Genomic DNA, 23,885 nt, shown 5'->3' on the forward strand with positions numbered 1-23,885 from the left:
CCACTGAAGCACATGGGAACTTGTCCATGGACCTCAAAAAGAGCAGGATTAGGCCTTGAATTTCCTTCCCCTAACAGTGAATGAAACTACTTGTGGGAGTGAGACAAGCAAGATTTTGTTTAAAGTCTTGACTCAATATTATGCTTAACCTATATTCTAAATTGCCTTATATTTGATGGTTTGAAGAAAAGCCTCTTTTGTCAGCAACAGTATATTTTCACTACACTAAAGATAAAACGTTCTCAACAAAAATTGCTAATGAAGCAATGATTCAGGATCACTTTTAGGTAGAATTTAGATATAAAGATTGTGACTAGGATTTTTAGAATCAGAGTCCTTAAAGGACCTGCCAAATTTATCCCTATAATTTAAGGAATTTTTTTTTTTTAAAAAACAATCCTTTATTTCCAAAACAAAAAGTTACCATACAAATTATTTCAAAGCAATAATATTAAAACAAAATTGGAAAAACAAGAGGGTTGGGATTTACAATCAATATAAATATATTTAACTGTGTACATCACGACTGAATTAAAAATGTCTTCTTTGAATGCAATGCTGTGTTAAAACAATTTCACTTATGGTTTATTGCTTGTCAGACGGCAATAGTCTTTCTTCACAATCTTTGTCCCTGAAGTAGATATGTATGCTAGTTAAAGCAGTATTTGTAGTCAGAATCTTACTTTCAACTTCCTTGTTTAATTTGCCAGATCAGAATCCATTTGTATTGAGGGTGGTCTTGCAGTAATATCTCTTTATAGTTTCTCTTAAATAAGCTCTCTCTTATGGAACTGATCAAACATTAAAATAAACTAGTTACAGCATGTTTGATAGCCACACAGTCTCTGTCTCACATCCTGCAGCCTGGCCTAGAAACATTAATAGTTTCTACCACAATAAGAGACAACTTCTCTGGAAATCCATAAATGCCAGCATTTAGATACATAATATAGTACAAAAGGCCCATAGACTAAAATATCTCAATATTTAATAAATATATTATAATGTAGTCTACAGATATCCAACAGTTGCTCAGACTCCACACTGACTTATACAGTACTTTGATAAGAATCTTGTAAATAAGAAAACAGATTAAGCAGAATGATTTGTGAATACTCATATTTATAATCCGATTAAATCCATAACTATTATACATTTTAAAGGAATAATGTCATTAGCAACATTACTGTAACTATCAAAACTGTAAGAATTTTAAAAATCAGATTTTTCTCCAGTTGTGCCATTTGTATTCTGCACTTCACTCAGCTTCAATAGTGAAAGTGAACTAGTCCGTTTCATTTGGTTTATATATCCGTTTCACTTTCCATAAGGAAGTGTTGGCTGCTAAGAGTCACTACTAGGAATAGTTATGTTGTGGAAGACTTTAAAGGCACCAAAGTAAAGGCAAACAAAAACTTCACGTCAAAGAGTGTTGTGTTCAAGTCCCCAGTATTGTAGGGGGAATTTTTTTTAAAAAATTCTTTATTGAAATGCTAATAAAATATATGAATTATGAAATATTTCTGTTGACACGGGGGAAATATCTGCTGTCATTTACACCAATATAAACTGGGAGCAGTCCCATTAAAGTTAGTGGAATTATTATGGTGCAACTGAGAGCAGAAGTTGGCCTATTATGTTTTGTGAATGTTTTAAACAAAAAGATAAATTTTGGGCCTTAGTTACTTGACAGTGTATCTTTAATAAAAAAAAAAAAAAAAACAACAACTCGGGTGATCTATGAAATGGCTTCACTAAAATGTGATCCGCACCCTGGATAAATCTGGGAACTTGCTGCCATAAATAGATACAAATGTTAATGAACCATCCCTATATAAACAGTCACAATTAAATTAAGAATTACTGTACCACAAACCACATTCTTGATTCTCCTTTGAGTTTGTACCACATGATATTTGTACAGAAGCATTTTCAGACTGCCTCATTTCTTTGTTGATATATTTTAGCATTCCACTAAGTGTCTGGAAGTCATTACTGTCTGATGTCACATCTTCATCTACAGTGTATGTGAGGGGATCGAATGAAGATTCATTCAAACTGTTTGGTGGAGTATGAAGAAAATCCTTTTGACTCTCTGGAATCATTGAGGGCTGTAATGTAAGCATTTGTTTGAAGTCTTTTAACATGTTTTTTGATAGATCTAGGGAATCATCATCTTTAACACCTAGGTCACTAGCACTTATAGAACGACGCAGTTTTCTATGTTTGAAGTATGATGGATGAGAATGTTTGAAAGAATCCTGTTCTTGAACATCGAAGAGCGTATGATCTGATAATACAAGCGGGACTGGTAGCTTCTTGATGCCTTCTGTTCTCTCATGTCCAGCAATTCTCGTTTGTAATCTTGTTACTTCAGATTCCTACAGTGCAATAAAACAAATATTTTTCATTTTTTTAAATGCTAATGTTCATTAGAACTATCCTCTGTATTCTGTGCCATGTGTAAATATATTTCCCACTACCTCCTTAATGACTGTGGAATCATCATCATCTCGCCTCTCACTCAATCCCATAACCTGAACATCATCTTTGACTTGGAGCTCTCTCTAGGTCTTCATGCCCAGGCTAGATCTAAATCTTGCCTATTTTTTCTGCATAGCATCTACATCAGTGGTTCTCAAAGCAGACCCACCGCATGTTTAGGGAAAGCCCCTGGCTGGCCGGACCGGTTTGTTTACCTGCCGCGTCTGCAGGTTCGGCCGATCGTGGCTCCCACTGGCTGCGGTTCGCCGCTCCAGGCCAATGGGGGCTGCGGAAAGCAGCGTGGGCCAAGGGACGAGCTGGCCGCCCTTCCCACAGCCCCCATTGGCCTGGAGCGGCGAACCACAGCCAGTGGGAGCCACGATCGGCCGAACCTGCAGACGCGGCAGGTAAACAAACCGGTCCGGCCCGCCAGGGGCTTTCCCTGAACAAGTGGCAGACCGGCTTTGAGAACCACGGATCTACATGGCTAAAACTGTCATCCAGGTTCTGACCTCATGTCTCAATTATTGCAATATCCTTTTCTCTGTCCTTGACAACTAGAGTCTTGCCCTGCTCATATCCATTCAGAATGCTGCTGCAAAGATAATTTTCTCAGTCCATCATTAACACCTCCTCTTTGCATCCCCTTCTCTATTACATCAAACACAAGGTACCTGACTTCACTTTCAAGGCCCTTCCTGGCCTATTCCACCCTACCTATCATCTCTCACTCACTATAGAGATGTCAAATCTTGCCTCTGACTGGCAAATGATGCCAGCCACCATCATCCACTGGTCACATTTTCAAACAAGCACCTTCATGCTTTCTCCCACGTTGCCCCTCATGCTTTTAAGGAGCTCCCCTGCAAACACTGACGAAGCTACCTCATTATCTTTCTTCTAATCCAGTGGTTCTCAAGCTTTTGTACTGGTGACCCCTTTCACATAGCAAGCCTCTGAGTGTGAACCCCCCCCCCCTTATTAATTAAAACCACTTTTTTATATATTTAACACCATTATAAATGCTGGAGGCAAAGCAGGGTTTGGGGTGGAGACTGACAGCTCATGACCCCCCATGTAATAACCTCACAACCCCCTGCGGAGTCCTGACCCCCAGTTTGAGAACCCCTGTTCTAATCCCTCCTTAAAACTCTCCATTGCCATGATGTCTACAAAACACAAAACAAAAACTGACAATGGTTAGGCCACTAATGTGCTGAGACCACTGCCATTCATGCTGACCAATACAGTCTCATTTCCTTGTACTCCTCCAGCCAACAGTCTGTTGCGTCTTGGCATGTACTTAGATTGTAAGCTTTCTGGGGCACGCACTGTCTTTTTATTCTGTGTTTGTACAGCGCACTGGTTATAACATGCACTCTTAGGCACTACCGTTATACAAACAAAATGATGATTCGCCTGCAAAGTCCCTTAGTACCAACATCAGGGTCAATTTTTATTTGGTGCCAAACAGAAATCAGCAACAATATGATCATAATCATACAAAGGGCAGAGTTATGATATTTCCAACATATACAAATGCCTGGAATACCATGTGGAAGGCAGTCTCACTGTAAGCATCTCTCATTAGAAAACTGCGCTACCATTTTTCTGGTTTCAAAGACCCGCCCTTTGAAAAAAATCAATTTCCAAAATGAAGGACATTAGAAAAAGTGGAGAACAACTGCCATCTTAAATCTACAGAACAAGAGATTCACACCAAGATGGCCCATTTGGGACATGCTATAAAACAGTGGAAAAAAGACTGATACCCAGACTGGGGGGAGGGGAATTAACTGCCACCCACACTCAGCACTTCCATGAAGGAAGCCCTCAGCTAGCGTTGGAGTGTACAAGAGGAGACAGAAGTTACGTTTGCCATAAAAACAGAAATTTTATTAGAGTTGACAATCCTCAGTGACACCAACAGTTCCATCAATAAAATTTCTGAGGGAAAAAGAGGACTACTGGGACAGAAAAACCTCCATATCTATCTAGCACAATGTGAATACTTGTGGAGAGAAAAGTCTGAAAAACTCATAACGCTGCATTTTTAAAGAGATATTATGGGCAGTGAAAATCAGTATAAAAGATGAGTCTCTTGCCAGCAGTCACTGCAAAAATTTTAATAAAGAAAATCAAAATCATAAGTTTGAGGCAGTTGGGAAAATTAAGATGAATATAGAAGTAGAATCTGAAAAGCGGTGAAGCAGTACCTCAAATGTCAATAGACTTGAACAGGGAAGTGAAACGTGGCTCTTCTCCTTTCAAAGTTGTACCTAGTGGAGTGGGCAGTGTACTAGTAATAAGCATTAGCAGTAAAGTACCATCTTCTCTCTCAGGGTTTTACACTGCCATCCACCACTAGAGTATCTGAGTGCCTTCTACACAAACTAGATTTAGCAACAGTTATGTTCTTAGTAGGCTTCATGGAGTCTCTGGCTTTCCTCCCTTACTGGGAATGGGAGCTCTGCTTGGGGTAGGTTTTCTATTTCTTTCCTGCGAAGAGGAAAAGCAGACGATTGACGTTGTGAATGTCATTCTGTTTATGGTGGAAAAGCTATATCAAAAAGTAACTGTGGAATTATCTTTGAGAAATCATGGAGGATGGGTGAGGTCCCAAAGGACTGGCGAAGGACAAACAGTACCTATCTTTAAAAAGGGGAACAAAAAGGACCTGTGGAATTATAGACCAGTCAGCCTAACTTTGATACATGGAAAGATACCAAAACAAATTATTAACAAAATCAGTTTGTGAGTATCTAGAGGATAATGGGATTATAAGGACTAGCCAAGCATGGATTTGTCAAGAACAAATCATGCCAAACCAACCTAATTCATTCTTTGTGACAGGGTTACTGGACTAGTGGATAGGGTGCAAGCAGATAATGTACTATGTCTTGATTTTAGTATTGCTTTTGACACAATCCATATGACATTTTCATCTACAGACTAGGGAAACATGGTAGACAAAATTACTAGGCGCGGTCAAAACTGATTGAAAGACCATACTCAAAAGAGCAGTTATCAATGATTTGCTGACAAACTGGGTGGAGGGTAGGTGGAAGATGGAAGAGTCCTATCTAATAGTATCCTGCAGGAGTCAGTCCTGGGTCCAGTACTATTCAATATTTTCATTAACGATTTGGATAATGGAGTAGAGAGCAGGCTTATAAAATCTGCGGATGACACCAAATTGGGAGGGGTTGTTAACACTTTGGAGGACAGGATTAGAATTCAAAACAACTTTAAACAAATTGATTTCAGACCAATTCTCCAACAAGATGAAATTCAATAAAGAGAAATGCAAAAGTACTATGCTTATGAGGGGAAAAAAATGAAATGCACAACTACAAAATGAGGAATAACTGGCTAGGCAGTAGTACTGCTGAAAAGGATCTGGCAGGGTTATACTGGATCACCAGATTGAATATGAGTCAACAACGTGATGCATTTGCAAAAAATGGCTAACATTCTGGGATATATTAACTGGAGTGTTGTATTTTAAGACATGGGAGGTCACTGTCCTGCTCTACTCAGGACTGGAAAGGCCTCAGCTGAAGTATTGTATCCTATTGGGCAACACACTTCAGGAAAGATGGGGAGAGAGTCCAGGGAAGAACAACAAAAACAGTAAAAGATTTAGAAAAAACTTGACCTAAAAGGAAAAAGGTTAAAAAAGTTTAATCTTGAGAAAAGAAGACTGAGTGGGATCTGATAACAGTCTTCAAATGTGTTAAGGGCTATTATAAAAAGAGGATGGTGATCAATTGTTCTCCATATCCACTGAAAGTAGGACTAAAAGAAATGGGCTTAATCTGCAGAAATGGAGATTTATATTAGATATTAGGAAAAATTTTCTAACTATAAGGGTAGTTAAGCTCTGGAAAAGAGTTCCAAGGGCTGCTGTGGAATTCCTGTCAAAGAAGGTTTTTAAGAACAGGTTGAACCAACATCTGTCAGGGATGATCTTGATTTAGTAGGTCCTGCCTCAGCACATGGGGCTGTACTTGGTGATCTCTCAAGATCCCTTCCAACCCTACATTTCTAGGATTTCCTAAAGGTAATCAGATTAATCTAACCTCCTCTGAAAGTTCATTCTACAGCTGGATCCCTTCAACTGAGAATGGTTTGTCCTGATTTCTTAAGCACTTTATTCTGGGCTTTATGATCTGCATTGTCCTAGAGAAGCAGAACTGTCTACCTGTAAATTAGAACATCTATTGAAGAAACTTTTATCTAACTTAGCACATTAGAAAAAAGAAACCTGTTAAAGAAGTGTTAGACATCACCATACAGAGCTACTCCTGCTAGCTATACACTAGGTGGTAACACTGGAATTTTGACATTCTGACACCTGTTGTATTTTAGCTTTTCCCTTTAAAAAGAGGGGGGCCATCTAGCTATTTACATCCTGCACCTATATCTGTATGATCTTTTTACATCTAATTAAAATAAATGGGGTTTGTGATGTGACACCAGCCCCTAAGGGGTTAATGGAGCCCTTGGGAGGCTGCACAGGAGGCAGCCAATCAGAGAGGGGCTGCGAGGAGCAGCCAATCAGGGCCAGGCTGGCCCATATAAGGAGAACTGCAGAACAGAGCAGCTTCAGGAGCTCCCTGGAGCTCAAGGAGGGAGGACTGGCTGCCTTGCAAGAGGAAGAAAGCTAACACCTTGGACAGAGCAGTGCTGGTCAGGGTCAGGTGAGCAAGAGTGAATTCCCAGCTGACTGCTAGCATGCTGAGGCCTGAGACAACAGCAGATAAGATGCTGGGGCTACGGGGAAGTGACCCAGAGAAGTAGACAAAGTCCTACTTAGAGGGGATGCAGCACGTAGCTGTCATCTACAGGGTCTCTGGGCCAGGACCTGGAGTAGTGGGCTGGCCGGGTCCCCCCGTCTCCACTCACCACTCAGGAAGTGGCTGCACAACGAACTGCCTTTCCCCCACAAGGGGGGGGAGAACCGAGTGCAGCACAGCCAGAGAGCTGTGTCATGAAGAGGATGCTGCGGTCCTGAGAGTCATGTGGGTCCCCGTAGCAGAAGTGACGGCAGCAAGACACCACCAGAAGAGGACACAGAGCTAATTTCCAAGACAGCCAGCAGGAGACGCTGCAGTGTTGAGTCGCATGCTGTCACAGGGTTACATGGACTATTATTATTACAGTATATATTCACAATAGTGTATTTCCTTAAGAATTTTTACATTTGTAAAACACAAAATTGGTCTTTTGTAAAGACATTTTTGCATAAAACAAAATGGCTGAGTTATAAGGTGTGTAGATGTATATTAATTCATTGTGGACTGAATGGCTCTGACACAATCCACTCATACAGCATGTGTAATCCTCTGCTGCTCTCAAATCCAGTTCTTCCACATGGCAGAGTAAAACTCAGGCCTATACACTAACTCTTTTAGGTACTTCTTATTCCTTGTGAAAACAAACATGAGGTAAAAGAGGGTAATTAATTTGTTGGCATAAGGGAGCCTCTGTTTTTGCCCACAGACACCTTAAAATGTCTCATGTACAACACATTGCTGTGTTAACTTACCTTCACAAGCAGTGCTTCATTTGCAGCTTGAACCATTTCATTTCTGGCCTGAAGTTGTTGCTGAAGATTATTGACAGTGTCCTGAGCCTCTTCTAACTCCTGCTGCAGTTGCTGCAATTGTCCACTTAGATGATGAGAGCCAGATTTCTGGCTGTCTGTGGACATCTGCCACCTTTCCTGATTTGTCTGATGTGCAAGCTTCTAGAAGTTTTAAGAAATAAAGTGAAAAAAATTACAGATTGTGTTTTATGCCAACTTTCCTTAATACTATTCTTTCTCATTTCACATAAAATATGTATAGACTGGAAGGGGTGCAAGTAACAAATTTCAAAACTCATCACCATTAACACATCAGGGGGTTTTGACGCACCTTCGGGATTTGACTAAGAAAAAATGGTTACTAACCTTCCTTAACTGTTGTTGTTCGAAATGTGTTGTACATGTTCATTCCACACTAAGTGTGTGCATGCCCTGAGTAGTCGCCAGAAATTTTTTCCCCCTCAGTGGTACTGGTCAGGGTGGCTTGAGCGCCTTCTGCTAATGCGCACTGATAGTGCCAGAATGAAGCGCCCAGCTGACCCCGCGCCCCCTCAGTTCTTTCTTTCCGGAAAACACTAATGTAGAGGGGCAGGAGGGCAGGTCATGGAATGGGCATGTGGAAAACATCTTGAAAAACAACAGTTATGGAAGTTTAGCAACTTTTTTTTTTCTTCGAGTGACTGCACGTGCATTTCACGCTAAGTGTCTCCCAAGCAACTGAACAGGTGAAGGAGTTCATGTATACACACACCCACTGCAGAACAGCTTGGCAAAATTTGGCATCATCTCTGGAATGTTGAGTGATGGCATACTGGGAGGAGAATGTGTACACACCAATAACCAGGTCACTGCTTTACAAGTGTCCTGAATAGGCATCTGCACTATGAATGCTGCGGAGGATGCTTGAGACCTTGTGGAATGAGCAGTCAGAATAGCTGTTGGCAAAACATCTGCCTGATCGTAACAAGTGCAAATACATGAAATAATCCAGGATGAAACTCTCTCTGAAGAGATTGGGATGCCTTTCATCCTGTCAGCCAAAGCTATGAACAGTTGAGTAGACTTGGAATGGTGTAGTTCTTTTTATGTAGAATGCTAAGGCTTGTCTAATGTCCAGCTTCGGGTAGAATCAGGTAGGCAGACTGCCGGATTGCTAAGAAATTGCAAAAACAGTTTTGGAGGGGAAACTGGGGTGAGGGCAAATACATCTTATCTTTAAAAGAAGACTGTGTACAAAAGTTCTGAAGTGAGGGCACAGAGCTTTGGCTGAAGTGATGGCCACTAAGAAAACCACTTTTCAGGAGAGGTATAATAATGAGCACGTTGCCAAAGATTCAAATGGCAGTCCCAAAAGCTTCCATGAGACCAAGTTCAGGTCCCAGGGAAGAACTGCTGCTTATTTGGGGGGTATGACCTTCCTAGGCCTTTGAGGAATCAGACAGACATGTCATTTGGGGAAGAAAAACAAAACAAAACCACCACGAGTTACACACCCGCAGGTGGAAAGCTATTATTCCTGCAAGGTGAGCCTTGATTAAGCAGATTGCTAAACCTTGCTGTTTCAGGTGCAGTAGATACTCAAGTATGTCTTGTATGGACGAACGTGTGGGTGAGACTCCACATTGGGATGCCCAAACAGAGAATAGTTTCCACTTAAAGAGGTAAGTAGCTCTGTTGGAGGGCTTTCAACTACCAAGTAGGACCTGACAAACTTGCTCTGAGCAATCCTGCTCTCTGGGATTTAGCCATGAAGCTTTCAAGCCATTAGATGAAGGGAGTTCAGGTTCGGGTGGAGCAGCTGATCATGGTCCTGGGAAATCAGGTCCAGGTGCAACGGAAGCATGATTGGAGTTGCCTCAGATCTAGAAGAGTGGAGAACCAGTGTTGGCAAGCCCATGTTGGGGCTATGAGAATAACCTGGTCTAGCTTGATCTTTAGCAGCACTCTGTGCACCATAAAGATGTTCCAGCTATGGTAGTAGAAAGGTATCCGTGATAGAACCCAGACTGTGTTCCTGTAAGGAGCACAACTGGTGACAACTCTTGTACATATTTGCAAATAGGTCTGTCTTAGTCCCCCACTGCTGGAAAATGTCTCTTGCCATATCTGGGCACAGGGACCACATGTAGTGACTGGAAAAGACCTGCTGAGGTGATCTGCCAACTCATTTTGCATTCCCAGAAGGTAAGATGCTTCAAGGTTGATTGACTGGGCTATGCAAAAGTCCCATAACTGCATTGCTTCATGATAAGAGGGAGGAGCAAGCTCCTCCTGGCCAGTTGAGGTAAAACATGGCTGCAGTGTTGTCCGTGAGAACAGCCAAGTTTCTGCCCATAATGTGCGGCAGGAAGGCCTGACAGGCCAGGCAAACTGCTTTCAGTTCCCTGATGTTGATGTGGAGAGAAAGTTCCACAAGAAACCAGAGGCCGAGTTTTGAGAGCCTCAGGTGAGCTCCCCACCCTAGCACTGACACATCTGAGACCAAGGTCATTAATGGTTGAGGGTGTACAAAGAAAACACTTACACAAAGTGTAAGTGGATCCAACCACCAATTGAGGGAGATGGGGACCTGCTGAGGTACCGCGAGTACAGTGTCCAGATGGTGGTGGTTTGGCAAGTAAATTGAGGCCAGCCACGTCTGGAATTATCTGAGGTACAGCCTTGCGTGTTGTACTAGGTAATGCACGAGGCCTTGTGACCTAAAAGTCTAATACAATTTCGAGCTGTTGTGAATGGATGACCTTTGAGTGCATTATCATCAGGGATCCAACTGAATGGAAATTTCCCTCTGGGAGGCAGATCCTGGTTTGAGTAGGGTCAAACACTGTCCCAGTGAACTCTATCCTCTGCACCGGAGTGAAGGTAGATTTTTCTGCATTTATCAGAAGGCATACAGCCTTGAATGTTCATAGAATCATAGGAGATTAGAGTTGAGAGAGACCTCAGGAGGTCATCTAGTCCAACCCCAACTAAATCATCCCAGCCAGGGCTTTGTCAAGCCAGGCCTTAAAAACCTCTAAGGATAGAGATTCCACCACCTCCCTAAGTAAACCATTCCAGTGCTTCACCACCCTCCTAGTGAAAGTGTTTCCTAATATCCAATCCAGACTGCCCCACTGCAACTTGGGACCACTGCTCCTTGTTGTTATCTGCCACCACTCAGAACAGCCTAGCTCCATCCTCTTTGGAATGCCCCTTCAGGTAGTTGAAGGCTGCTATCAAATCCCCCCTCACTCCTCTTTTCTGCTGACTAAATAAGCCTGGTTCCCTCAGCTTCTCCTCATAAGTCATGTGCCCCAACCTCCGAATCATTTCCGTTGCCCTCCGCTGGACTCCCTCCAAGTTGTCCACATCCTTTCTGTAGTGGGGGGCCCAAAACTGGAAGCAATACTCCAGATGTGGCCTCACCAGTGCCAAATAGAGGGGAATAATCACTTCCCTCAATCTGCTGGCAATACTCTTAATGCAGCCCAATATGCTGTTAGCCTTTTTGGCAACAAGGGCACACTGCTGACTCATATTCAACTTCTCGTCCACCATAAACCCCAGGTCCTTTTCTGCAGCCAGTCGGTCCCCAGCCTGTAGCAGTGCATGGGATTCTTCCGTCTTAAGTGCAGGACTCTGCACTTATCCTTGTTGAACCTCATCAGATTTCTTTTGGCCCAATCCTCCAATTTGTCTAGGTCACTCTTGACTCTATTCCTACCCTCCAGCTTATCTACCACTCCCCCTAGCTTAGTGTCATTTGTGAACTTGCTGAGGGTGCAATCCATCCCATCATCCAGATCAGTAATGAAGATGTTGAACAAAACCAGCCCCAGGAGTGACCCCTGGGGCACTCCACTTGATACCGGCTGCCAACTAGACATGGAGCCATTGCTCACTACCCATTGAGCCAGATGATCTAGCCAGCTTTCTATCCACCTTATAGTCCATTCATCCAATCCATACTTTTTTTAAACTTGCTGGCAATACTGTGGGAGACCATATCAAAAGCTTTGATAAAGTCAAGGGATATCTCGTCTACCACTTTCCCCGTATCCACAGAGCCAGTTATCTCATCATAGAAGGCAATCAGGTTGGTCAGGCATGACTTGCCCTTGGTGAATCTATGTTGACTGTTCCTGATCACCACCTTCTCCTCCAAGTGCTTCAAAATGGATTCGTTGAGGACCTGCTCCATGATTTTTCCCGGGACTGAAGTTGACTGGATGAGTTGAATGTTGGACACTACCTGAGCCCTGGACTGGCCCTTAGCTAGCCAATCATCCAGATAAGGGTAGACATGCACCCCTAACCTCCAGAGAAAAGTGGACACTACTGCCGTGCATTTTGTGAACACCTGCTGAGCTGAAGACAGACCGAGAACTGTGGGAGAACTGTGAGTGGCTCACTATGAATCTGAGGAACACTGTGTCCTTGGAATATCAATTTATGAAAATAGGCATCTCCTAAGGGTGGCGTACAAATCCCCAGGATCCAGGGAGGGGATAATGGATACCAGGGTGACCATGCAGAACTTTATTTTCTTGAGATAGTTGTTAAGCAGCCGCAGGTCTAAAATGGGTTTGAGCCCACCCTTGGCTTTTGGGATTAGGAAATAATGGGAATACAACCCCTTTACTCTTAAATTCTACGGAATCTCAGCCACCCGAAGGAGAGCTTGAACCTCCCAGACAACAACAAGTTCTTCGTGAGGGGGTCCCTGAAGAGAGAGGGGCGGAAGGTGGGAAGGAAGGGTAGAAATAAACTGGAAGGTGCATCACAGTTTCACAGTGCTCAACACCCAATGGTCCGGGGTGATACGGGACCACACACACTGAGAAAGTGGAAAAGGCGATTTACAAATAAAGGTGAAAGAGTCTGGCATCACAGGAACTGGTAGGAAGTCCTCCAGCATCCCATCAAAATGCCTGCTTAGAACCCCCTGGATGACTGGGGGGGCAGGCATTGATATTGAGGTAAAAGTGGGGGGTGGCCTATGCCTAAAACCTCTGCTTCTCTCTCTCTGCAGATCCTGACAGACAGCCAGGGCAGAATACCAGATGGCTTTTGAGGTCTGTAGGGCTTCCTTGAAAGGAGCAGGTGTGTATAATCCAAGGGATTTAAGGGTCGCCCTGGAGTCTTTTAGGCCATGCAGTTTTACATCAGTGTGTTCTGAAAAGAGTGAAGCTCCTTCAGAAGATACGTCCTGTTGGAGTCGAGAGGACTGTAGCCACAAACTCCTGCACATGACCACTGCCAAAGCCAGGGACTTGGCTACTGAGTCAGCCGCATCCAAAGCGGCTTGCAACAAGGTCCTCACCACTGATTTTTTTCCCTTGTCCACCAGTGAGAACTGTTGCATAGTCTCTTGTGGGAGCAAGTTCTTGAACTTCTGCATGGAGTCCTACATATTAAAATAATACCTGCCCAGCAGCGCCTGCTAGTTTGCAATTCTGAGTTGGAAACTCCCAGTAGAATAAACTTTCCTACTGAACAAGTTTAATTTGAGTCTTGATTTTTGGGGTTTCATCCTGTTGACCCTGCCTTTCTCTCTCACTGGCAGCAGCTACCAGCAGGGATCCTGGGTGGGGGATGGGGGTACAGGAACTCATAACCCTGGGCAGGAACAAAGTATTTTTGTTCAGCCCTTTTAGACGTGGGGGGAAGGGACATGGGGGTCTGCCACCAGGTCTTAACAGGGTCATCATAATGGCCTCATTGAGAGGCAGAGCTACTTTTGAGGGGTCCATAGTAGCTAAAGTGTCAACCAGGCTATGGGAGGACTTTCTCTACCTCCACCTGTATGCCCAGATTTAAGGCCACCCTCTTCAACAACTCTTGGTGAGCCTTATCATCATCTGGGGGAGGCAACACTACTCCTCCTGAGACTGCCTCATCGGGAAGGAGGCCAGCACCAGCTGTGGAAGCTCTTCTCTTTCTTCCTCAGCAAGATCTGGTTGAGCTGGTTCATGCGGTTCGGCTCCGGGGTCAGTACCGGAGTCCAGACCAGGCTCTGTCCAAGAGGACAATAACGCCCTTCTTTTTAGGTCACCCAATAGGCACACCTGGAATAAGCCCTGGAAACTGGGGAAAACCCCAGGGGTTCCAAAAGGACCACTGGACTGGCATAGGTCCCCAGTGACCTCCTGACCATGCACTCGATGGTACTCCTGTGTCTGGATGCATGGAAGGGTGGAAATGCCTGGAGGAGTAGCTAGAGAGAGGCTCCTTGGATGGGAGGAGTAAGACCCAACCTCCAATTCAGTCTCTCTCCAATGTCCATGGTGGTTCCATTCCTACCAGTGCTAGAGACCGGTGCCATGGTTTCCCTTTTGACAGTACCGAAGGCATAGTACCAAACAATGACAGGATCCAGTGGGTTCCCTCCTGTCCATTACGCACCAGTAACACTGAATCTTGTATTGCCGGTAATACCAGTACCAACAGCAAAAGAAATTATCTGGCAGCAGCAAACGCCATGTGATTGGTACCAATATAGTATCAGTACTGCGCTGTGCACAAAATGTTAACAGCTCTTCCAGTCCTGGACTCGACAGTGTCTGCATAGGTGTCAGAGTCAACGGTGCCAACTTTTGCAGTACCAAGACAGAAGAGTAGAGTGCAATCTAATCCCCAGGCCTGGCCATCTTCAGTGCCAGGGATCACCCCCTCTCAGCCATCTGGGATGGTGATCGGTGCCAGGACTCCAATACGGTAGGAGGAGCACTCCTTACTGATGGCAAGGCACTTGGTGACAAGTCTGACCGGCCTGGCTCAGATGGAGGTCTCAGTGCTGCCTCCATAAGCAAAAATTTTAGCCTGGTCTCATGGTCCTTCGTTGTGCGAGGCTTAAAGTCCCTCCAGATCTGGCAATGGTTCCCAACATGAGCTTTTCCCAGGCACTTCAGGCAGCTTGAGTGAGGGTTGCGCAGGGGCATAGCCTAGTTGCAGGAGGCGCAGAGCATAAAGTCTGGTCATCAAAGCATGCCTCGGCACAGGGGAATGGACAAAACTCTTCTAAAACATGAAGTTACGGAACTTCACTAAAATTAGCTAAAACTGACTAAAAACTAACAAACTAGACAGAGAGAAGAAAAGACAACTGAGAAAAAGCTTGCAAAAGCAAGGATAGCAGTTCTAGCGACCGTCATGGGCAGTAAGAAGAAACTGAGGGGGGCGCAAGGGGCGTCAGCTGGGCGCCTTATACCAGCGCTGTTAGCGTGCAGCAGCAGTAGCGGGCACTCAAGCTGCCCCAATGGGTACCACTGAGGGAAAAAGTTTTGACCAACTGTGCTCAGAGCACACGTGCAATCAGTCAAAGAAGAAACTAGGGATATGAAGGTTTCATTTTCCGCAAGAAATAATGCAATCTACTTTTGTAATTTAAGTCAAGTCTGCCAATCTGTATTGTGGAACCCTTTTCACATTTTCAGAAAATATAAATAAGCCATTCTGAGTTTTCTTGAAGTTTTTTTTTCCCAACCCTTTAATTTGAATGCAGTCCCATATTTCCTCATTTCTGCATGGAACTATTCTAACAATTGTAGCTAGACCTTCACCAACCTCCATAGAAAAAGAAGCAATAATAATTAAAAAGGAAAATTTGTTACCTGATGATTTCACCAGCCCTCAGAAAAATGTATTCCAGGTGGGGTGGGTTGGGGGAGGAGAGGGGAGTGGAAAAGAGGTCAACTTCCCATTCTGCATCCAGATCTCTTCCCCAGCCCAGTCTATGTGGGATGTAGTGAGCAATTAGGAAAAAGTAGTATGGAGAGAAGGATAAGACAGACACAAAAATTCCTTTCCTCAAATATAGTAAAACAGATTATTTAGGAATCCCCACTTGGGACAGCTTCTTGCCAAAGGGTGATTCTGTGGAATATCAAATCAGTTTGCAGTATCTGACAGACATGTTAATGGAGGTATTAATTGATTTCTTTTATGGTAGTTGATGTTCTTTCAGACCAAGCAACAGCCATAGAAAGTTTTGAAGGGGCTCAGATCCTCTCTAGAATAGCTTTCCCTATATCTGAGAAAGTTTCTGCGATGCCATATATTTTATCCATCTTGAAACACTGGAATTAATTTTTTTTAAAAATTGAGACATTTGTGATGAAAGGACACAGAGGATGATTTCCTAAATTGTTTTTTTCACTTCAAGTATATCTTCATTGCTTTCCTCACATCAATCTTGTGCCATGTTTTCTCTTTCCGGTGTTGGGGTTTGGGCAAAAGTGATGGCAATGTAATTTCCTATGTGGTATGAAAGGCTGTACTGCCTCCATATAAAAATGATTTGTGAATATGAAACACAATCTTGTCCTTATGGAATATGTAGCAGGGTTTATATCTTAGTAAGACAAATTTCTGAGACTTGTCTTGTTGATGTGATTCCTACTAAGAAGCAGATTTTATTAGGTAAGAATGATAGAGCCTGATGTCTCTAGCTAAAAGGGGTGAGGTGCAAGGGCTTGTAGTCTGGGGTTGAATTCCAGAAACATAGATTTGACTGATGTTTTGGATAGGTACACTGCCTTCACAAAACTGGACCCCCAGAGATGGTCCACTAGTGATTTGAATAAGCATGTATTTATAACACCTTCAAATCTCAGGACCTGAGACATCACGATGAAGCAATTAAAGACAAGTCCAGACTATCATGAAGAAAATCTAAATGAACTGAAATGCCTGGTTTCTTTGAGTTAATTTCTGTTTCTTAACAACTACCAAGAGCACTCTGCCCAGACTTGTGTAGACAGACCAGGTGGATGGGCTGCAGGAGAGGATGACAGTATTTAATCACCTTGGAAGAGTATTCATCCAGGTTAGATTTTTAATACACAGGCTGTCTGGGTCAATTAATTTGGGTTTGGATATCTGAGCAGACCCTGTGATAGGAGATCCTGCTGGCAGGGAAGATGTACTGGGTAAGCCCTGTAAAGAGAAACAGCCTTCCCTGACAATTAGGAGTGATGAGTATTATCTGGTTTTTGTACCATGGTTCCCAGAAGAGAGAATAGGAGGAAAGGCAGAGAGGACCTGGTTGGTCTCTTGGACATTTTCTTTGTTTCTTTGTTTGTTTTTTCTCTCTCCTTTTCTCTTCTGTGCTTTGGATTCTTTCCTTTTCTTTGGACTTTTGGAGGGATCTTCCTTTCTGGAAACAGTATCCCCTTTTTCTGGTTAAGGCTTTTCAGTAAGGTCTAGTCTAAGTGAGTGTCTTTAAGTCTTCCCCTTTATCAAAAATATAATTTGAGATATATTGCAAGCAAATGTCTTCATAAGGATTCACTTCTTATTCCCAAAAGTTCTGGAAGTCTGACAGTATACGTTGGATTATTTCACCAACGACTCAATTACTCATTAAAGCATGTGAGAGGGGATCCCTTCAGATTTCCCTTTTAGACCAGGGATATCCTGACTACCTGTGAAGACTTCCTTGGGAACTTAGATAGACCAGCCTGTTGAGTACTGAGGAGGCTTTTGGAGGCATCTCCAGGGGAGTCTCAGCTCATAGACCAAGGAACGGAGGCCAAAACCTGCGTTCCAGACTCAGAACCTCTTCCCCGGCTGGGCAAGGATAACCAGATTGGGAGCAGTTGTTGGCAAAGTTCCCCATCTGCAGCTCCAGAGAATGTTTATTCTCTAATGGAATACTATTTTAGCTTAGGCTTTTCTTTTGCTTGCTCCACGATGAGGGGGAGGAAGTGGCTAGTCAGCAGTTCCATAAGTGGTACCATTCAGAAAATGCCCCAAGATGGACAGAAAAAGTTGGAAATAATGCGTGCATTGGTGGGTAGATGATTATTCACTACTGTTCTAAAATACGCTGTTGAGCACAAGTACCATGGGAGTGCTAAATTGCTGCTCTATCTGCACTGCTGGATGCAGAACACTGGCAGAAAGCACATGGCCAAGCCAGAGAGTCTTAGGACAAATTTCAACTGCCTTTGATATTTGCATGGAAAGGTGTGCAGTTGGTCTGGACTGAGCGGAGGAAAACACACATGTAGCACAATACAGTAAAAATGCTAGGGTCAGTTCAGTTTTATCTTTTACCTCCTGCTCATAAGCCTCCTTCAATGAGTCTATTTCTGATGAAAGCTTTTTTATCTCGGCTTGCATTTTTGCTTGTAACTGAGCTTCACGTGCTTGGGCAGCACCCAGTTCTTCTGCCAAACGGTTTGCACGAGCTTCCTATAAGATAGTATATAATAAATGTTAATGGCACTTTGCACTTATATGGCACCTTACATCCAAACATATTAATTAAGACTGAACGTTTTTTTCCCATTTTATGCAGTGACAACAATTAAACATTTACCTCAGTTGTCCACACTGAGTCAGTAGCAGAGCAAGAAACAGAACCAGAAGCCAGTAAGCCACAACCAGTTTCTTTTTAGTTAGTTTCTAAAGCAAATTCAAGCCAATTGAATAGCACCAGAATATATTTATATTCATTTGACTAGGATTTATTTGTAATAAACATGGTACTGGCTATAGTGTCACCATGGCCAGTACCCTCAAATGATTATTAAATCATTAGAAACAAGGTTTTATTTATTATTCAAATCAGTTTCTTTACAAATTAACTTTAAAAAAAAAAAACTTGTGTTACTGTTCATCCAAAGCAGTTCTAATAGATTCAGCTAAAACAGTGTGGCTGTGCAAGTAGGTATTGCCAGAGACTAATGACTGGCACAGGAGTAAATTAAATTAAAGGTCACGTTCATTGAAAATATTTCATCATGACCTGTAAGGTTCACTCTCTCTCGGTATTTCTATGGCCACTATCACTGTAGTATCTGAGCACCTCTCAAACACTGATATATTTATCTTCACAACATCCTTGAGGTAGGTAAACATTATACTCATTTTACAAATAGGGAAGAGAGGCAGAGAGATGAAGTTCACAGGCAAGAGTCAGGACCAGAATCCAGACCTCCTGAATCTCAGCACAGTGTCTCAAGCACAAGAGCCTCCTTCGCCTCTTTAATCACTGTGTCTTGCTTTGCAATAAAGTTACAAAACCCCCTACTGTATACCCAAGGCTCAGTTATAGCTTTTAGAATAATCCCTTCCTGAATTGTCCTCAGTGTGAGGCAGAGGCTAGAAGTTATAACTCAGCCTCATGCACATACAGTAAGGGGTTTTGTTTTTTTTAAATAGTTTCATTGCAAAGCAAGACAGTGATTAAGGAGCAGAAGGATGCTAATGTGTTTAAGTGAAGCACAATCCCTCTGGAGCATGGTGGGAGTGAGGTAGGGGAATATACATGGTGCATGACTACCTCTTAGGAGGATACAGCATGCATGCCCCTCCTCCCACCCTCTTTGGAGGTGGCTAATACCCTCGGGGCACTAAGAGGGACCAGTATTTTGTTCAGGAACTGAATCTGAGTTTGACCCCGTGCAGGGAGAAGAAGAAAAAAAAAAAAAAAGGAAGATTGGTCGAAGGTGCCCCTGCAAGAGAGAGTCACCCTCGATCTACTTCCTAGTAGCTAGTTTCCATATGTAAATATTTCAATTACTTCCTTTTTGTTTTATGTACCAAAGGGACCTAGATTTTATTAAAAATAAAATAAAAATCTCCAAGTCATTGGTATTTTAAAATTAGGGCATTTTGGGTTTACAGACACCCATATTTGAAATCTTATTGAAAGTCTAGATTTTTGTTTAGTTGTGTTTCAATTCCAATCTGTCTTTTTTCTTAATTTTATAATAAAAATCAGCACAATACTTCATTGTCAATACAAAACTAAATACATGCATCTGTGCTGACAACTCCATACACCAAATAAACTGTATAGTCCACTTTCTAAAATCAACATTGTTCAATGAGTAATTCCACTCCCACTTAAAAGCAAAGCTATTTTGAGTATGTTACATGTTTGGTCACCTTTTCTCGAGACAGATGGTTCATTTCTTCCATTTCTTGCGAGAGTCTGTCCGTTTCTCTTTGAGCTTGAACCAACAGCCGGCGAGTCTCCAAAAGCTCCAAGTGAATGTGCTGCATCTGTTCTCGTTCTAGCCTCAACTGCTGACCTAAATCTAATGCTTCCTTGCACTGGTCTGCAATGCACTTCTCCTGATCTTTCACTGTCTGTAATAGGTAAATAATTTAAATTCTTAAAGAAAACAGATACTGAATTATTTGTTTGTTTTTTAAATCAATGCAGCAACCCTTTTTGATTCCATTGATTCTTGGAGATCACAAAAGAAGATAGCAGATCAGACCTGTGGTCTATGGCAAGTCCTATCTATTCCAGTACTGACTCTCCAAAAATGGCCAGTACCAGATCTTCAGAGGAAGGTGCAAGAAACCCTACAGTGAACATTTTATGAAGTAACTTGCCCATAATAGAAGCTTCTTTCTAACGCACATCAATTAGTGCTTGGTTCATACCCTGAAGCATAAAAGTTTATATCCCTTCTAAAATGAATTAGATAGGATACAATATTTGTGTTCTCATTTTCCATATAAATGTCTATTTTTTTCTGAATCCTCTATAGCTCTTGGTCTCTTTGATATCTTGTGGCAATGAGTTCCACAAACTTTTTTCATGCTGCATAACTAGCTATTACATTTTTTAATTTTTTTTTTTTTAATGTTTTGCCTTTTCAATTGCATTTCAATGAAACCCATTTCCCTAGCTAAGTCTGAAGGTTGCTAGTGCCTAAAACAAGCAGCAAGATTGCCTTAAAAGTCCCACATAATGAAAAGTTAGAGTGTGTGCTTTGGAATCCTGGTTTAATTTATGGGATTCATGATTCTGCAGACAAATACCAGGAGAAAAAGTATAGAACTCTATTTTTGAAGCTTATACTCAAATAAATTTGTTTTGAAGCTTATGCTCAAATAAATTTGTTAGTCTCTAAGTTGCCACAAGTACTCCTTTTCTTTTTGCAGATAAAGACTAATACGGGTGCTACTCTGAAACCTGTTTTTGAAGGGAGATTTTTGAAGTCTATTTAAGCCCATGGGAGACCCCTCCATTTTGTCTTCAGCTGGCAAAGGAGATAGCCTCTCCACCCCCAAGGATACCTGAAAGAAACTGGAACAAAAGAGAGTAACTACAGGGGGTGTGAGTGATTGCTGGACCCAGACTAGAAGGAGATTAGTCTGTAAAAGGAAGGTTATTGGAACTGGTGAGGTTTTGTCTGTATTCAGTTTTATTAGACATAGACTTGTGGGTTTTATTTTATTTTGCTTGGTAATTCACTTCGTTCTGTCTGTTACTACTTGGAAACACTTAAATCCTACTTTCCGTATTTAATAAAACTCACTTTTTACTTATAATTAACCCAGAGTATGTATTAATACTTGGGGGGGAGGGTGGCAGGGAGAGGAGGGGTGGCAAACAGCTGTGCATCTCTCTCTGTCACTGTTATAGAGGGTGAACAATTTATTAGTTTACCCTGTATAAGCTTTATACAGGGTAAAACAGATTTATTCAGGGTTTGGGCCCCATTGGGAGTTGGGCATCTGGGTGCCAAGGACAGGAACACTTCTGTAAGCTGCTTTCAGTTAAGCCTACAGCTGTTAGGGGATGTGGTTCAGACCTGGGTCTGGGTTTGCAACAGGCAAGTGGGTCTCGCTCAAACCAGGCAGGGCACTGAAGTCCTATGCTGACTGGGCACAAAAGCAGGGGCAGAAGTAGTCTTGGCACATCAGGTGGCTCCGAGGTGATCCAACCTGTCACAGGAGACTGGGAAGATCTATACACAACTACTTCTAAACAACTGGTTACACCAACGCCATGACAATCCAATCATGAAAATACAATAAACTTCAGCCAAGAACTCCAGCAAGTAATTTCAGTAGAAAAAAACATACTTTCTTGAAAGCATTACATTAAATGAGAAGATAATTTTCTTCTGTTGTTTATTGCTTAGTAAACTAAACAAGTCATTAGACTGAAGACAAAGAATGTTCAGTTAATAAACTAATAATTAGAAAAAACACATTTATCCAAGAAAACAACTTACTTTTTCAATATCTGTTATTCTATGTTGTTTTCTTTCAATTTCCTTTTTTAGTTGATTTATTTCTTGATCTCTCTGGAGCAGTTCGAACTCTTTTTCACGAATCTCATCTTTAGAATGCTGTAGCTTGCAATCTAAGCTCTCAATCTAAATACGAAAAACATTTAAAGTCAGAAGAACAGCTCTCCCCCCCCCCCCCCCTTACGGTACACCATGAAATCCTGACAAATTCAAAAATTAGAAGTAGTTCAGATACTACATCTGCCTTTGAGTTTCCTTACCAATTGATGGTATTTTACCAACACATTTTCCTATTTTAAAGAATGATTTAAGGTGTATATTTTAGGAAGTAACAAGGCTGGCTTCTCTTAACATAGCACAATTTTTATTTTTTTTTAAATTGGTGAACTCTAAATAATTTCTCTGGTTAAAAAAAAAAAACACCCAAAAAACAAAGAAACCTCCAAACTATTAATATCATTTTGGTCTTATCCTAGGCCAGCTCTTGCTTGCATCCATTCCCAATCTCATGCAGATACTAGGTTATTCATTCTCCCATGCTAGCCAGATTTTATTTTAAAATCATTAATAAAAATACCTGTTTATTGCGTTCTTTAATTTCTAACTCAGTTTTCTCCAAACTACCTTCTAATCTAATTATTTTTTGTTCCATTTCTCCCCTGTGTTCACGAATAGTCATATCCAACTGGGTAACCTAAATATAAGAAAGAAAGAGAAAAAACAACAACACTGTTTTGAAATAGTATTTAGAAATTTAGAAACATTCTTTTATGGAATATAAAAGAATTCAACACACCTAATGAAACTAATCCCTTTTCACCCTGAGAATGTGGTCCCAAGTGTAATCAGTGAAACGGATCTAAGAATGGATTAGAGATCTGGCATTTAGAAATCTATTCTTAGAGGCCAAGTAAATAAAGAGAAGGGAAAAACAATTCTAACTCCATAATTTCACACATCTTGTCCATACCTCAACACAGAGAGCACAAGACAGAATGGTTACTCAGCTTTACACTGAGTTATTTGAGTAGATCAGGGTGGCCAACCTGAGAAAGAGCCAGAATTTACCAATGTACACTGCTAAAGAGCCACAGTAATACGTCACCAGCCCCCCAACATCTCCCTCCTCTCCCAGCACCTTCTGCTCACCGGCAGCCCTGCCAATCAGTGCCCCCCGCACCTCCCGATCAGCTGTTTCGTGGTATGCAGGAGGTTGGGGGGGGGCAGGGGAGCGAGGTCATAGCAGGCTCAGAGGAGGGGGTGGGAAGGGGTGGAGTGGGGGCAGGGGCCGAGGCCTGTGGCAGAGCCAGGGTTTGAGCAGTGGGCACCCCCCAGCACATTGGAAAGTTGGTGCTTCTAGCTCCAGCTCCGGAGAGTCTATGCCTATACAAGGAGCTGCTTATTAACTTCTGAAGAGCCGCAGGTTGGCCACCCCTGGAGTAGACTCCAAGAATGAGGATCTATATTGACAATGTGCCTACATAATGCACTAAAGCAAAAAATGGCCCACAGCTCCCATTGGCCGGGAACAGCAAACCACGGCCACTGGGAGCTGCAAGCAGCTATACCTGCGGACACTCAGCATCTCACGGCCCACCAGGGGCTTACCCTGAACAAGCTGCAAACCAAGTTTGGGAACCCCTGATCTAGTCAAATGTGCTCAGATACTGAGGACAGGGATACCGGTCAATTGATAGCATTTTTCAATGCAGGTCTTCATCCAGTTTATCAAATTCTGACAGAAAGTTGCCTGTGCCCTAAGGTTATTACTATAAATGAAGAAAAGTCTTGGGGATTTACAGAAGGGTTTTGTTCTATTAAAG

At 42.4% G+C, this 23,885-nt stretch overlaps 1 protein-coding gene across 2 annotated transcripts in view; it reads right to left on the bottom strand.

Moving 5' to 3' along the window:
* Window positions 1-474: 474 nt before the first annotated feature.
* The window catches only part of CCDC18 (coiled-coil domain containing 18), a 68,515-nt gene continuing 45,104 nt past the window's right edge, over window positions 475-23,885 (bottom strand). Inside the window, exons 23-28 of one of the 2 annotated variants that reach the window (XM_074961312.1) lie at window positions 22,640-22,756; window positions 22,045-22,188; window positions 19,955-20,158; window positions 18,116-18,253; window positions 8,036-8,236; window positions 475-2,381 (exon numbers count right to left, since the gene is read on the bottom strand). In XM_074961312.1, the coding sequence (XP_074817413.1) occupies window positions 1,854-2,381; window positions 8,036-8,236; window positions 18,116-18,253; window positions 19,955-20,158; window positions 22,045-22,188; window positions 22,640-22,756 (1,332 nt within the window). In that variant the 3' untranslated portion in view covers window positions 475-1,853. The remainder of the gene's footprint in view (window positions 2,382-8,035; window positions 8,237-18,115; window positions 18,254-19,954; window positions 20,159-22,044; window positions 22,189-22,639; window positions 22,757-23,885) is intronic. The other variant, XM_074961313.1, reaches the window with a different exon arrangement.

This window comes from Natator depressus, chromosome 8 (genome assembly GCF_965152275.1).
Source record: "Natator depressus isolate rNatDep1 chromosome 8, rNatDep2.hap1, whole genome shotgun sequence".
NCBI classification, from domain to species: domain Eukaryota; kingdom Metazoa; phylum Chordata; order Testudines; family Cheloniidae; genus Natator; species Natator depressus.